Raw genomic sequence first — 15,893 nt, forward strand, 5'->3', positions numbered from 1 at the left:
AAGTTAATCGACAGTCCCCAAGAATCTGCTGAACTTTTGAGGTCTGAATGAACAAAAAGGGAAATACCTTATGTCAACAAGGTTAATATTTTGTCCTGGGGACTTGAAATTTATTTTTTTAAATATCTTCAAATAATTGCATTTTTCTATTTGTTAGTCTGTATTTTTTTCCATTATAAAGGAAATATAAATGGTTTTGAAAATATATCAACCTAGAAAGAACTATGAAGCCACTAAATATTGAGAACACAAATAACTATTTTGACATCTATTCCACTTCATTACCCACTAACCACTACACTGTATCATTCAATTGTAATGCCATGTTTTTCCTGTTCTCCATCATCCTGTCCTGATTCCATAGTCATTGGTGGATACCCCATGCTTTTGAAAAAGATTTACATGGTTTCTTTTTAAAAATGTGATCCACTTTCCTATATCTAAATCTTCCTCTAGTTTTCTCTTAAGACAAATTCTGAGTAATAAAATAAGTAAATTAAAAGTTTCATTATGATTATGTCTTTTATAAATAACTGTGTATTGATGGGAAATCAAAATCACCTAGTATTACATTTTCTGAACTCCAGGGGCAAAATTATATATTATAATTTATGAAGCCCATTACCAGTTTGGTGTGACAAAATACCATATTGTGCTAATATCTCTTAATTTTAATATTAGTGGATATGAACTTATCTTCTTATGTTTCATAACTGTTGGTTTTAATTGTGTTTGGTGAACTGCTTTACCTGCCATTGCTTAGTTTACATTGATGTATTCATTTAAAATTGTATTTTATAAGCTCTTCATATATTATAGATATTAACAATTTATTGTTATATATGAGCAGCTTTTTATTGTTTCACATCTCTAATATTTTTGTATGTTCCTAGCATACAAAAATATCCTTATGTACACAAATCTATTGATTTATAGCTGAATTTCTTACTTATTATGCTTAGAAACTCCTTTACTAGTGAAACAGCAAATATTTGTCTTTCTCATTGTTTTATGATTTATTTTTAAATTGCAATCTACATTTTACATTTGTGTTTACTCAAAGATAGTAATCCAGGAGTGATTGATATATAAATTGATTTAATCTTTTAAATAATGAGCTGGTTTTCTCAGTACTATTTTTAATAAGCTTCTGTGTTTATTGAGGAAAGGCCTCGTCACTTCCAAGACATGTGCAACGCTTTAGCTATGAAAGAACTGACAGGTGAATTATCTGCAAAGGCATTACCATTAGCCTGCTATTATCAGAGAATGAAGTCCATGACCTCTACCTGCTGCTTAGTACCTAAATGTCCTTTGTCCCTTCTGTGTTACTTTTCTCATTTTAAATGAATCGCCCCTCACTGTAGATCTACATTTAATAATGCCAAATATATTGTCCTTGCTCCCATTAGGAAAATGGATAGTAGATCCCAGTTCAAGCATGGTTTTGATTTGTAAGGTTGAGCAGTTTTTCCTTATCACCTCTAAAGTGGAGAAAATTCCCTGAGTTTAAATCAGTGGCCAGAGATTACATTATCTCTTTGTAGAGGATCTGAATTTTCTAAATTGACTGTGCTGACATTTCACTGCTGAGATACAGTCTGCATAATGCATCCTATGCCTGCACGGAATGAAATCATGAGAGAATGAAAAGGTAAAGTAGGCGAATGTTTATCAACCACTTAATTCTGGACCACTGATTTCTATCTCTAAATTGCAAAGATCTTATGAAAATATATCAGATCAAATGTATTTTATTAGAGATACCATATTATTAAAGGCCTATCTTTGAAATTTTAGACTGGAAAAAAAATCATTTAATGGTTTAATAGACATTAGATAAGTCCTGAAAGAAATTTATTAAAGCTCGCTGTACATCTGTAGGTCAAAAGCCAAATAAGGGATCAGGAAAAAAATTATAATAAATTAAAAAACAAAATTAACAGGCAACTATAAATCAGAGACATTCTGCAGGGGAGGGGGAGGGAGAGGGATTAGAACAGGGAATGGAAAGGCACAAGGGACAATGGTGATGGTGCACGGGTGAATTGGTGGTGGGAATTCTCTGGGGACTACACCTGAGAGGAGAGAGCATACTTTGTACAAAAAGGAAGAATGATGTAAAATATATATAAAATATAATTTAAAAAATCAAAGAAAATTTAAGCATTCCATGAAAGAGGAATGAAGGCCCACAATGGAGTAATGAAGGGACACAATGGAGTAATGGCATGCCAGGTGTTTATGAAACTCTGAGTCCTATGGGGACAGAAGCAGACTGGAAAGAAGGGAAGGGAAGCAGACAGAGTAAAACAATATTAACCGGATGCAAAAAGAGTAAAACAAAAATAACAATACAGTATCACATAATATGTGTAAAATCAAAGTCTCAATTTCTTTCTGCCAGGAGATTAAAGAAAAAAATAACTAATGAGTCAGAGACATGACAATCTCTAAAAGCCACATTAAAGGCAGTTTAAACATTAGTATAAATACTAGCTAGGGAAAGGAAATCTGGAGATGCCTACTTTGATTGTCAAACTAATAACCACAGACCATTATCTATTAAGGGACTGCAGAAAGATAGGCTATTCAGGGCACCTCTCCAGCAACATAGCCATAATCTGTAATGTTTTTAATAGTACTTCACACTTTAACCTTCAAAGAGCCTTACTTTTAAACCCCCCAGTACACCATATGCTATGTCCCAACTTGATAGATGGGAGAACAATGCAGAAGATGAATGAGTCATCCTAGGAAGCAGAGCCTAGGTGAGGGAGACAGGATGTTATGATTTAAGATATATTTGGTTTTTTTTTTAATAATCCTTACAATGAAATTATTTAAAGGCAAAAATATATATGGTATGTAAAATTTGAGATTGATATCTCTGCTTAAGTTCGGCTCTTTAGAATCCTTTCAATTCAAAGTCCTAATTATTTTAGTCATGAGCCTCCTGTGGTGTCTAAGAGTTTAAGTGAATTCAAGGTTAGTGAGTATTACAATAGCATTTTAAAATGTCTGGGCAATAGAGAAAAGTGCAATAGAAAAAAAAAATACTACACACCCAAATCACCAAATGGGCAAAATAAGGGAAACAAACAAAACCCTGATGGTGTAGAGCACAAGCAAGACTGGAGACCATTCAGGCTCATTAACCAGGGATCTGAGCTGTGACCTGCTGGTGGCCTCAAGTGGTACCCCGCCAGCTGCACTTCTCTGGCACAGAGGGTGGTTGGCCATATACTTGTTAGTTAACTGGGCTGGTAGCCAGAGATGTTTCTTTTCCTTTTCTCATATTTCCAGAATTGAAGGGATTTTTCCTACATATTTTTCGCATAAAGATGCAGAGTGTAGTCCACCCACTGTGAATAAATTTAATTTAGCCGTCTTTATGCCTCCTTGATTTCCATCAACTTAAAGTCTACAATACAGGGGCAGATGTGTAAACTGGGAAATCTTCCAGACTTCTTTGTTGTTGTTGTTATTCTACTTAATGCAGAGCCACTCAACAATACTCCACATTAAACAGGGCTCTTTTGTCGGTAAACATGTCTCTAGTTTTATTGAAGATAAGTTCGCTATTCATACCAAATTGTGAGCCAGGCATTCTTCAATGTTTGAATTGTCTTTCGATATTATTACTTCAAAGGGGAAAGAGCCATCACGTCTTAGAGGAGATTCTTTTTGTTCATTGAGCTTTCTCACACTTGAAATCACATTACTATGTTATAGTATACTGAGGTATGGCAAATATTTCCACAAATGACATAGTCTAAAGTATCATATGTACACCCAGTATCAAAATTCAATCCATAGTAAAAGGGAGAAATTTAGCTTTAAATGTTGCTAACCTTCCAGCCATGGTCTTACTCAGTTACAGCTCTAACATCCAGAAGGCTGTATCCGTGCCTTTCCTCCTGGCTTTTAACAAGTCAGCACTTACAGTTTCCATATGCTATTCAGATCATTTCATTGGTGATATGTAGAAAACAGCACATTTCTTTTGGGATCATTGTTTTATTCTCCATTACAGGTAATAGCATGCACTAAAGCTCTTTTTTTGCACAGTAACTGTCGATGTCACATTTTAGCTCTGAAATTCAGGTACCAATTGGTTTTCTTCAAACATCAATTAGTATCTGAAATCTCTGTAAAAAAAAAAGTCAGTTGGTAATTTCCACTTTCACTTCATTAATTTTCACAGTTTCTCATCCCTATCTGTAGAACTGTTTTCCAAGGGTTCAGTTTAATTCATGAATTCAAGTTCAATATCCTGTTTGTGACATAATAAGATGCGAACACGCGTCTTTGGGGGCTATTATGTCAGTTGAATTTTTTCATCCTCTTAGCCTATCGATGATAGCATTATGCTTGATGACAGAGAGAAGGGGTACTTATAATTTAGACGCATCTAAGTAAAACTATGTAGCCTGTTTTCAGTTGTTCATAGTCCTCTCTGTTTTTAATTTATTACCTACATTTTTCCAATTCTGCAGTTGAAACCCGATGAAAGGATCATCAAAACAGAATACGGGCTACTGATTCGAAGTTTGCAGAAGAAGGACTCTGGGATGTATTACTGCAAAGCACAGGAGCACACTTTTATCCACACCATAGTGAAGTTGACTTTGAATGTCATTGAGAATGAACAGATGGAAAATACCCAGAGGGCAGAGCATGAGGAGGGGCAGGTCAAGGATCTGTTGGCTGAGTCACGGTTGAGATACAAAGACTACATCCAAATCCTTAGCAGCCCAAACTTCAGCCTGGACCAGTACTGCGAACAGATGTGGCACAGAGAGAAGCGGAGACAGCGAAATAAGGGCGGCCCAAAGTGGAAGCACATGCAGGAAATGAAGAAGAAAAGAAATCGAAGACATCACAGAGACCTGGATGAGTTTCCTAGAGCTGTGGCCACGTAGTTGTCTCTTTAAGGAAAAGAGTTCTTTATCTGCAAAAACACTGTCTTCTGTTTCGTACCTCTCTCATACTAACTCATAAGAGTTTTCTATGGAGTTCTGCTAAAGGCACAAGAACCATAATCTAAAAAAGACTATGGTTGAATATGGCAGAGTAAGAGCAAATGATTCATTCATCTGAACTGGTTTTCCATGAACTAAATCTGGACCTGCAAAATATAAAAATTATCCCCCAATTAGGGGCTTTACATTATAAATATTTTATGTTCTGAGTGTTCAAATTTGTTATGTCATGTGAATAATTGAGTCAAGCAAGACTCAAATTTGGTGTTCTAATAAGGTGCTTTATTCCCGTGGATGGCCACTAAGCATGGAGCTTACCATGCAGTTGTGCGATGTATTCTTATGAACAAATATATCATTCCACTTTAGAACTGGATTGAAGGGAAAACACTAATTCATATTATCAGTGGAAGTATTCCTAGGGAGCCATTAACTCTTGGTGCACAGTTTAGGAATTCCGAGAGGTGCATTATTTCTTTCAGACCACAGGGGTGACATTTAGTGTAGGGCAGCACTGATTTACTGAAGGGCATAATGCTCCTCCCAGGATTTCTTTTGACTTGTCAAGGGTAACAGGTTCACAGAGAGAAGTTGGGCTCAGTTCTTTGTTTTTAGAATATGTACTGAGCGTTACAGGGACAGACTGCTTAATAAATATTTTTATAAGAGATGGGGAAACATTTTAATAAAATCAGACAAACACCATGATGTATGCTGCATCCTAATGGGAAGGCATGCAGATGGGATTTGTAAGAGACAGAAGGAAAGACAGCCATAAATTCCAGCTTTGGGGAAAACTCTTTTCCTCATAAAAAGGAAGAACAATTGCAAATAAAGTGGGTGAAATGTAATGTAGCTTTATTCACTAGGGTATAACTAGCTGCCAATTTGTAATCCATCTGTTTAAAAAAAGAATCTGGATTCCAGCAAACTGCTAGCAAAAGTCTGAGGAAATGTAAATTTCCTGAAGGATCTTGAGAAGAATGAACACAAATTTGTTTACAACCAATGGGATTTCAGTTTGCATTTCCTCTCTTTTTTCTAAAAAAAATTATCATACTCTGTAAGTTATTTCCATTTACTGCCTTTATTCTCTCTTGAATATTGGATTATTGGATTTTATTTGAATAAATAGAAAAAAAACATATAGAGCGATAGGTTTAGGTAGACACAGTGGTGGGTGATGGTGAGATATATTTGTTGAATAACAGAACAAATGCAAAAATGTTGACAACGGAAAGGGTTAAATTAACTCTTTGACATCTGTTCTTCACACAAACTTTTGCATTTCTGAGATTATATGCTATAATTCAAGTAGACTGTTTTAGTAATTTAATAATAAATAAACTTACTGCATGTAAAGAAACCATTAACATCAACATTTTTCATATTTTATTAGCACTTTCAAATGTTTCCAGTATGATTTTCTCCTCTGAATATGTATGGCATGTTTCCTGCCTATTTAAGCAAGATTCACCTTTCCTTCTTATAAAACAAAACCCTTCACCTTCTTCTGTTTTGCCTTTTCACGCCCTTTTTAGTGTGAAATGAAAAATTAGTCACTTCCTCACATGGAAGGCTGCTTTTCAGAAAACTAAATAACAGACTTTGCTCGTTTCTCATGCATTCTACATGCTTTGAATGAAAAACCTGTGAGAACCCATGTGATTAGAGGGTAACTTATTACAGAGTTCACTATCATATGTGTGAGTAGCTTTTATCTTCAAAACATTCAATCTGACACTCATTTTACTTACATTGCTTACCTATTTCAAAGTAGTCACACAGATACATGAGCCGAAGAACCCTCTTCTGACATGCATGTCATAAATATTTGTAAATGTTTTGCTATAAAAAGAACTTAAGAAAGGTAGTGTAAAAAAATTGTGAACCAAAACAAATCACTCTTTTTAGAAGTAATGCATAATAGTTGTAGAGGGATCAGACTGTTAATTGAATATCACAACAGGAGTGTTTGTAACCATTGATTTGTTGGGGTAAGATATTCCAGGAAATTCCAGCAAGCTCAATGCAAATAGGTGGGAGCATGTTTTATTTTTCAAAGATTTCCAAATATTTGTATATCAGACAGTAATTACCAAATTTTGGATGGCTTTGGGAAAATAACATTGTTAGGTTCTTCCTGTGAAAATAAATTTGTTTTTTTAAATCAAAATATGAACATGCAAGCCATTTTTCAATTACTTCTTTCTAACCTTAGTTATTCGGACAAAACTATTGAGAATCTATTTCACTTTGCATCTAATACTGGCTGCTTTGGATCTAAAACTATTGTGGTAATTACTTGAAATATTGGTAAAATAAAAAGTTTCATGATAAACAACATATGAGCAAAGATTTATTTGTATTTATGAAAATAGAGGGCATCTAAAAAAATAGAGGGCATCTAAGCTACATTTAATTTTTAATCTTTTGTTGCCTAGGACATTTAGAGGAAATGTGTGACTACATTAAATCGAAAAATGGAACACACTATATATAATATGTATTTCCACACTACTGAAGGCTTTATCAAATTTTTTGAAATGATGAAAAATAAAATTATAGTTAATAGTTTCAAATGTTTGCTAAGAAATCAGATCTCCATGGAAGAAATGTCTATGTTTATTCTTGGTTTCATAGTTTTCTCCCATTTTGAATACATATGTTTTTGACTTGCACGTTTTTGCCTGCATTTCATTCCAGCTACTTATGCTGCTAAATGGAATCCTGCCTGTCTACATTCATTTGCATTCAATTTATTGGGCATTTTAGGAGTTTGTTTGGAAATGGATAGTCTCAGTAATTAATTTATGTAAAAACTTTTCCCTCCAAACAGCTCAAAATACTGCATTCACATTATTGAATAAACATTTCTGAAAACCAACCAAATGACATAAGAGATGACAAAATAGTCATGGAGAAATTTAGAAATTTGCAAAACCATACCAGTCATAGAAGTATTATAATTCACACCAAATCTCATTAATCCTTTGATTAAATAAATACTTATTTGTAATGTGTTGTCTACAAAATAGGTATACTCTCAAATTTTGCCTTTGGTTTATATTTTGCTTCTTTTCTGTTACTAAGTTTTGTTCCTGCTAAATTATATAGATTCAAAAAATAAAATTTACAGTGGCTAGTGCCTGTTTTTCAAGACTTAAATTTTTAAGGACAGTTTTATATCATCCAGATGTGCACAAAATATTAAACTGAATAAAAGTATAATTTAAAAACTGATATTTTAAACTTAAGTATAAGATATATACATTTCATATGTATCATAATTACAAATGGAAATAAAAACTGAAATAACTTCCCTTGATAATGTCATGGTTATCTTAGACAACATTTTGGAACTGATTACCTTTATTGGGAATAGTTTAGAAAAAAATATTTTGAAATTTTTTTACAAAAAGATATATTTTTCTCACAGTGAATGACCATAATATTTAAATGAACTTACATGTTTGGTTAAACAGTAAAATTGAAGTTCACAGGTCTACACATTGGCAGTACAAAGTCAGGAACATGCCCATGACTTATATCTCTCATTTAAATGTTTTGTAGTGTAAATTATTTATGGTAAGTTTGAGATAGATGATTTTTGGGGAAAGTGCAGAAATCTGTCAGTTAATCATGTAATTTAATTCTGGTTTTGTAAGTGGTTAGTAATCAATTTTAAGTTTATAGTTGCTATTTTAAAGGAAATGGAGTCATGTGGTCTGAAATAATTGAAAATTGTTAAATGTATATTTTGATTGTATTATAATAAAACACAGACATTAGTGTGCTATGGTTATAAACAGTTTGGTGTGTGCAAATTTTGTTATAGAGGCGGAAACATGGTAACTGAACTTTAAACATAGTTACACTAAATAAAATACCAAAGAAAATATTTCCAGAAAATTTTTCAGTAACCATAATTTGCACTGAAAGACTGTGTTTCTCCCAGTTAATACAATGATGTATATAAGCTTTATTGTTATTTCCATTAGATTTTGGCACTGCCACAAGTCACTAAAGATTGCTTACTGCCATCTTATAAGTGAAATTTAAAAATACTCATGTTTAGCTGTAGATATGAATATAATCTAATAAAGGAATAAGCCAAGGTTTCTGTTTTTGTTTTTGTAAAGACATTTCTTGAATTTCTTTTAGGAAAAATTACGTTTCTTACCAATTTGGTAAACACAGGAAAGATATTTTTATTTTATAATTGCCAATTGATAATATGACAATCTCATCTAAAGTTGGTAATGAAATAACTTGTACAGATAATTGTTCAGAGAATGTCATGTTTTCTCAGGGCTCTGACAATCTTCAAACACGAGCGCTTACAGTAGTATATAATCTTTAAAAGAACAAATTAACTTTATATATAACATACTGAGGAGGTCTTTTTTTGGAGTTGATGTGTTTGGAGAGTGGGTGTCCTATTGTTAGGGGGAAAGGATGTCCTGAGATAATCTCATACAGGCTTTGTGGACTCCACCCCCACTCCAGACTAAAGCCATCAGGACATTGGGAAAGACAAATCCCATCACCACCAAGGGGAGGGTGGCTGGGACCTGAGGGTGGAGTTGGGCAGCCAGGTTGGATATAAAAACCAAACATGTGGGCCTTGCTCGCTCTCTGGCTCGCGATCGCTCGCCTCCTGGCTTCACCGCTCCTGGCTGGCGGCCAACTCTGAGAGCGCCATTTTGGGATTCCTGATCGGTGGATCGGGTAGGACTCATTTAAAACTTTGTCTCCCAGGGCCTCCCCTGTGGCTCAGCGGTTGAGCGCTGGGTTGCGAAGCTGCCCGCAGCCTCTGCAGCGCCGGTTCGATCCCCGGCTGCTCCCCGGCCACCGGAGGAGGGTCCCACATGGCGCGCAGACCTCTCCTGCCGCCCGCTGCTCCCCTCAGCAGTGTACTTCGGTCCTTCTGCCTGCTCTGCTCCCCGCTCTGGCTCTGGTGAATTCTCTCACCCTCCTGCACTTCTGACTGTACCCAGGGCTTGTATGTATGTATGTATAAATCAATCAATCAATCAATAAATCTTTAAAAAAAAAATAATAAAACTTTGTCTCCCACTTTTCTCCCAGAGCTGTACATTTCCTCATTTCCCTTTCCCTTGTAAATAAACCTTTTATTAACCTTTCACGTGTGCCTGCAGTAGAGCATTGATAAGTCCTTTTAAGCGCGCGGGTGAGGACCCACAGTCAGGCACCCCATTTTGTATCGGGGTTGCTCTACAACAGTTTGGCGCCCAGCGTGGTTTCCAAGTTACACCCGCGGTTGACCAGCCCAAAGTAACATTCCTTTCAGTGGCACGCAGTGAGTCACCCAGACGAGTTTCTCCACGAGACAGAGACGGTAGTTATTTTTATTTTTATTTATTTTTATTTTTTTAATTTAATTTAATTTAATTTTTTGGGAAAGATTTTTTTTTTATTATTTATTTATACAAGCACTGGGTACAGTCAGAAGCGCGGGAGGGCGAGAGAATCCACCAGAGCCAGAGCGGGGAGCAGAGCAGGCAGAAGTGTTGTAGAGCAGCCCCGATACAAAACGGGGTGCCTGACTGTGGGTCCTCACCCGCGCGCTTAGAAGGACTTATCCATGCTCTACTGCAGGCACACGTGGAAGGTTAATAAAAGGTTTATTTACAAAGGGAAGGGGAAATGAGGAAATGTACAGCTCTGGGAGAAAAGTGGGAGACAAAGTTTTAAATGAGTCCTACCCGATCCGCAGATTAGGAATCCCAAAATGGCGCTCTGAGAGCTGGCCGCCAGCCAGGAGCGGTGAAGCCGGGAGGCGAGCGATCGCGAGCCAGAGAGAGCCCAAGGCCCACGTGTTTGGTTTTTTTATATCCAACCTGGCTGCCCAACTCCACCCTCAGGTCCCAGCCACCCTCCCTTGGTGGTGATGGGATTTGTCTTTCCCAGAGTCTTGATGGCTTTAGTCTGGAGTGGGGGTGGAGTCCACAAAGCCTGTATGGGATTAACTCAGGACATCACTTCCCCCTAACAGAAGGACCGAAGTACACTGCTGAGGGGAGCAGCGGGCCGCAGGAGAGTTCTGCGCACCATGTGGGACCCTCCTCCTGGGGCCAGGGAACAGCTGGGGATCGAACTGGCGCTGCAGAGGCAGCGGGCAGCTTCGCAACCCAGTGCTCAACCGCTGCACCACCGAGGAGGCCCGATAGTTATTTTTAAAGAGCGGGTTTATTAAGGAAAGGGGACAGAAGAATAAAGGACACTTGCATAGACATATTGGGCAGAAAGAGCTGCCCCTTTGTGGGAACAACATTAGGTTTTATCCTCTTTTTTTTTGGTAGGAAGGGGCTCATCTTTGTGAGTGGCTAGATTGTTGCTGATTTTGGACCACTATGCAGAATCAGAGATAGACTGGAGAGTCCACAGTGGGCCCAATCTCCATATCTTTACTCACAGTGTCTGTGCTCCACACACTCCCTACTGCAGTCTGTTCCTGCTTGGGCCTTATGCCTTGTGATAAGGCACTGGAGCCTAAGGATCTTGATTTCTATAGCTGGGTTAATGGTCTTGTTAATCCCCTCTACCCCACCTCCTTGTGTGAGTCAGGTTTTAATCTCATGATGCCTCCTTCAGGTTTTCTATTCTTTCCTCCATCAATTAGGTCCTAGGTTATGTCCAAGCACTGCTGTAAGTAAAATACTAAATTAATAATTGGGAAAATTTCAGGTGTAGTTTGAATACAGAAGACACGATTCTCAAGACGAGAAACAAGTTTCACATTTAAGCTGATAAACAAAAACATCTACGCCACACAATTTGTTATCTCATTAACTTGACTTTACTGGTCCAGGAAACTTTTGCTCAGGAATTTGAAGCTGCAAATAAATTTATTGTTTGTTTTAGAAACTCAGATATTGGGTTGCGGGAAAAGTCATGATGCTTTTTTGCTTGAAATACATAGAAAAAGTAAGTTATGACTTTTCTGACAATACAACATATATCCATTGTGAATATATTGATACAAATACACTTCCTGGAGAGTGACTTAGCATATCTGACAAAGTTAAAAATGCACATACTCCAAGAATCAGCTTTTCACAATTAAGTGCATATACCCTGAGAAATTCCTCCACATGTGCAATAGTAGATATTTTCAGAGATATTTATTGTAGGATTGATTATAATAGAAAAAAGAGAACAATTGGTATATTCAACAAAGGGAGAATAGATAAGTTGAACTATGGTTACTAAATGAACACAGAAGTTTAAATCAAAAAACCTGCAACAGACAAATCTGAGCTGTAAAAGGAATAAAATCAAGGAGTGAAGGAATGTAAACAGCATTATATTGGGTGTATTGTTTAAAGAAACAAATGATACTACTTATGGATATGTGTTCAAATTCAGGTAGTAAACATATAAAAAACATTTCTGGAAAAGTTAAGCACCAAAATCAGAATAGATTTTCTTCTCAGAAACAAGGAAAAGAGAAGACACAGGAGATAAACCTGTTTCAATATTATTTTGTTGCTTTAAATAGTACCTCTATTGATAAATCCTATGTAATATATTTAATATAAACTGCATATATTGATATTTTAAGAAAAATATTTATATTTAAATATAATTATATGGTTGGGCCTTGGATTACAGTTAAATATGTTAATTTCAATATAATTCTGTGTGCTTGAAATAATAAGAAAGTGAGTTAAGGATCTAAATACCAATAAGAGAATGATTTAATAGAAACTTTTGAAGAGAGGAAGAAAAAAGGAAAAGAGGAAATGGTAATGAAGTTGTTTGGAGATATTGGATTCAGAAAGCGGGGTCCTTGAGTTCACTCTGGGAAAAGTTTATTACAGGGCCACTCCAATGTGGAATGGATTGCCTGACTGTGGGTCTTCACCTGAGAGCTTAAAAGGAAATTATAATGAGACTCAACTGCAGACGCACACAAAGAGGTATTAAAGTGGAGTTTTTCAGGTCATCCTTTTGTGACAGGGTGGTGCCCAGGAAAAGTGAGGTTCCAGGTTCCCTGCCCCACCCAAAGGAGGGTGGAGCTGAGCAGGGAGGAGCAGGATGGAGAGCAAGGAGACCTGGAGGAGGCACACAGACCAGAGAGAGAGGTAAGGAAACTGTGCTTGCTTTTTAGTCGTGGACTGGGTGACACAGATGTGGGTGAGAGACCCATGGGGAGGTGGCAATGGCAGCTTTTATCTTGATTTTGATTTTGCTCTTTTTCTCCCAGATTCATCTGACTGTTTCTGATCCTTTTCTGTGGGTCCCCGCCAGAAGGTGTTTTAGACTTGTGGCAGGCTTTCAGGCCTTGCTCTGGGCCAATCCTTTTTGGATGGGTTTTACCCACAAGGGGACGGGTAACTTTGGATGCGAGATTTAGAAACTATATTCTTTGTCTTTTCTGTACTGTTCTCTAATTGTATTAAAGTTCGTTTCCATTAAAGGTCTTTTATGTTTTGTCTTGATGCGGTGGATGGTAGAACCTATTTAGAGCAGGTGGGTTTGGGGGTTCTGGGGTGCCCCTCTCCCTGCCCTGTAACACTTTGTCCCCAACAGTTTCACCACAGCTCCTCTTTCAGCTGCAAAGGGAGGTTCCCAGGTGAGTTTCTCCACAAGACAGAAATGTTAGTTATCCAAAAGAGCAGGTTTATTATGAAAAGGAAGAGAAAGAAAAGGACACTTGCATAGACACCAGCGGGCAGAAAGAGCTGCCCCCGAGAGGGATGGGTTTCCTGAGAGAGGCCTGCATGGTTGTAGGCCTGCATGGTTGTAGACTTGAGAGAGATGCCCCCCCCCCCCAGGGAGGTCAGTGCAGAGAAGCCCAGCATGGGACAGGTCACCGGCAGGCAAGAAGGCTGCTGCCCTGCAGAGGGAGAGAGAGTTGGCAGTGAGGAGCTCCTGCATAAACAGAGGTGGACAAGACAGCTGCCCTGCTTCAGTGAAGAGATTGCATAGATAGAGTCTTCTCTGTGGGAGGGGCTCACTCCTTGGTGGGTTGTTTGTTTGCTATTGATTTTGAATAACTATTAGAATCTGAAAGGGCCTGAGATTCTACAGTGGCCCTCAATCTCCATATCTTTACCTCCTGTGCCCTTTGACACTAATAGCATCTGACACTTTGCTTGGGGTGTGCCTTGGAGCCTAAGGATATTTAGGTCCTATAGCTGTTATAACCATTATGTTAATCACTTCTACCTCCTCCTTCAGCTTTGGGCATTGTGTGAGCCAGGTTTCTGGTCTTGTGATGCCTCCTTTCCAAATTTTCTATTCTTATCCTCCATTGATAACATACAGAAATATCAAATATTCAGTATCATAATAGATGCCACCTTCCAGTTATAATTACTCATATTTAGACTTTCTTGCATACTAGGGTGTAAAGCAACCAACCCATTCTGAGCAGGTTTATGAATGGTTCTAGCAGCCACATGCTCTTTGCCGTGGTTTGTAGTCGCTCCAACACTCCTCCGTACTCGCCACTCCTCCACCCTTAACACCGCACTACCACCACACAGCACTCTGCTGCACCACCCTTATATTATCAGTCTTTTAGCGCAGGTGTACCCACTTCAGGTGCCCACCATCAGGCATGCACCCAGGATCACAGGGCTCTCTCATCTATCCTGATGGCGGAAGGGCAGAAAAGCCTGATACCTTTTACCTTACCCTACATAGGGTTAGTTTAAAAACATGTCAGCTAGGACTTGGCTGGCCTCAGGGAGCCTAGGATAATGTGTAGTTTTCAAAGCAACACCTTCTTTTTAAAGAAATGCCAAGGGCATCTAGGATATCTTAACTATGCGCTTAATATGCCAAAAGACAAAACAGCTGATTTTACCATTCCTGAATTGAGCACTGCTCTATGTTGATGTTTAAATTACAGCATTTCTTCTTTCTGCCTTCCATTTCATATTATTAAACTCTTGTTTTGTTGTAGAGCAACCCCGATACAAAACGGGGTGCCTGACTGTGGGTCCCCGCTTGAAAGGACTTATCAATGCTCTACTGCAGGCACACGCGAAAGGTTAATAAAAGGTTTATTTACAAGGGAAGGGGAAATGAGAAAAGTGGGAGACAAAGTTTTAAATGAGTCCTACCTGATCCGCCAATCTGGAATCCCAAAATGGCACTCTGAGAGCTGGCCGCGAGCCAGGAGCCATGAAGCCAGGAGGCCAGCGATAGCGAGCCCCCCCAAGGCCCACGTGTTTGGTTTTTATATTCAACCTGGCTGCCCAACTCCACCCTCAGGTCCCAGCCACCTTCCCTTTGGTGGTGACAAAATTTGTCTTTTCCAATGTCTTAATGGCTTTAGTCTGGAGTTGGGGTGGGGTCCATAAAGCCTGTATAAAATTAGCTCAGGACATCATTTCCCCCTAACAGTTTTATAGGTAACTGAAGAGAAAAAGGGAACTATTTATTTATGGTAAAATATCTTTAAATAATCTCATATATCATTATTTTCTATAAATGATTCTATATCAACAGAATTCACAATTTTTTTACTATGGATGTTTTGTTCATGTGTAGAGAGACAGGTCAAAATTAGTGCAACAGCTTTGCTTTTTGCAAACTTTCAATGTTACTGGGTTCTGTTTGTTAGGGCCTACTATATTTAAGGATGTATTATAGGAATATTAGGGAACACATTTAGAGAGTTTGATTTAAAGCACATAAGCTTAGATAAGAAAAATATGAAGCCAATTTACTAAATGGGAGGTTATCATTTAGAATCAGGAAAAGGATTGTATAGTGGGCCATAATTTGTCAATTATCTCCAAGATTGAATTGTGTTATAATTGTAGCCCTTTACCCAAAGACCATTTTTACTATTGAAGAATGAATAAAAGCTCTGACTCATCTGTGATCATGTGCTTTGTTGTAGTTGGTCTTTGAAGATATTTGCAG

General features: G+C 37.7%; 1 protein-coding gene across 1 annotated transcript in view; it reads left to right on the forward strand.

Annotated features, from left to right (window-relative positions):
• Positions 1-4,925, forward strand: part of SEMA3D (semaphorin 3D) — a gene marked incomplete at both ends in the record, with an annotated part of 115,426 nt that extends 110,501 nt beyond the window's left edge. The window contains one exon of the mRNA XM_084229319.1: positions 4,500-4,925. Within this exon, the coding sequence (XP_084085445.1) occupies positions 4,500-4,925 (426 nt within the window). The remainder of the gene's footprint in view (positions 1-4,499) is intronic.
• Between the last annotated feature and the right edge of the window lie 10,968 nt (positions 4,926-15,893).

This window comes from Talpa europaea (assembly GCF_964194135.1).
Source record: "Talpa europaea genome assembly, chromosome: 3".
Taxonomy (NCBI): Eukaryota; Metazoa; Chordata; class Mammalia; order Eulipotyphla; family Talpidae; genus Talpa; species Talpa europaea.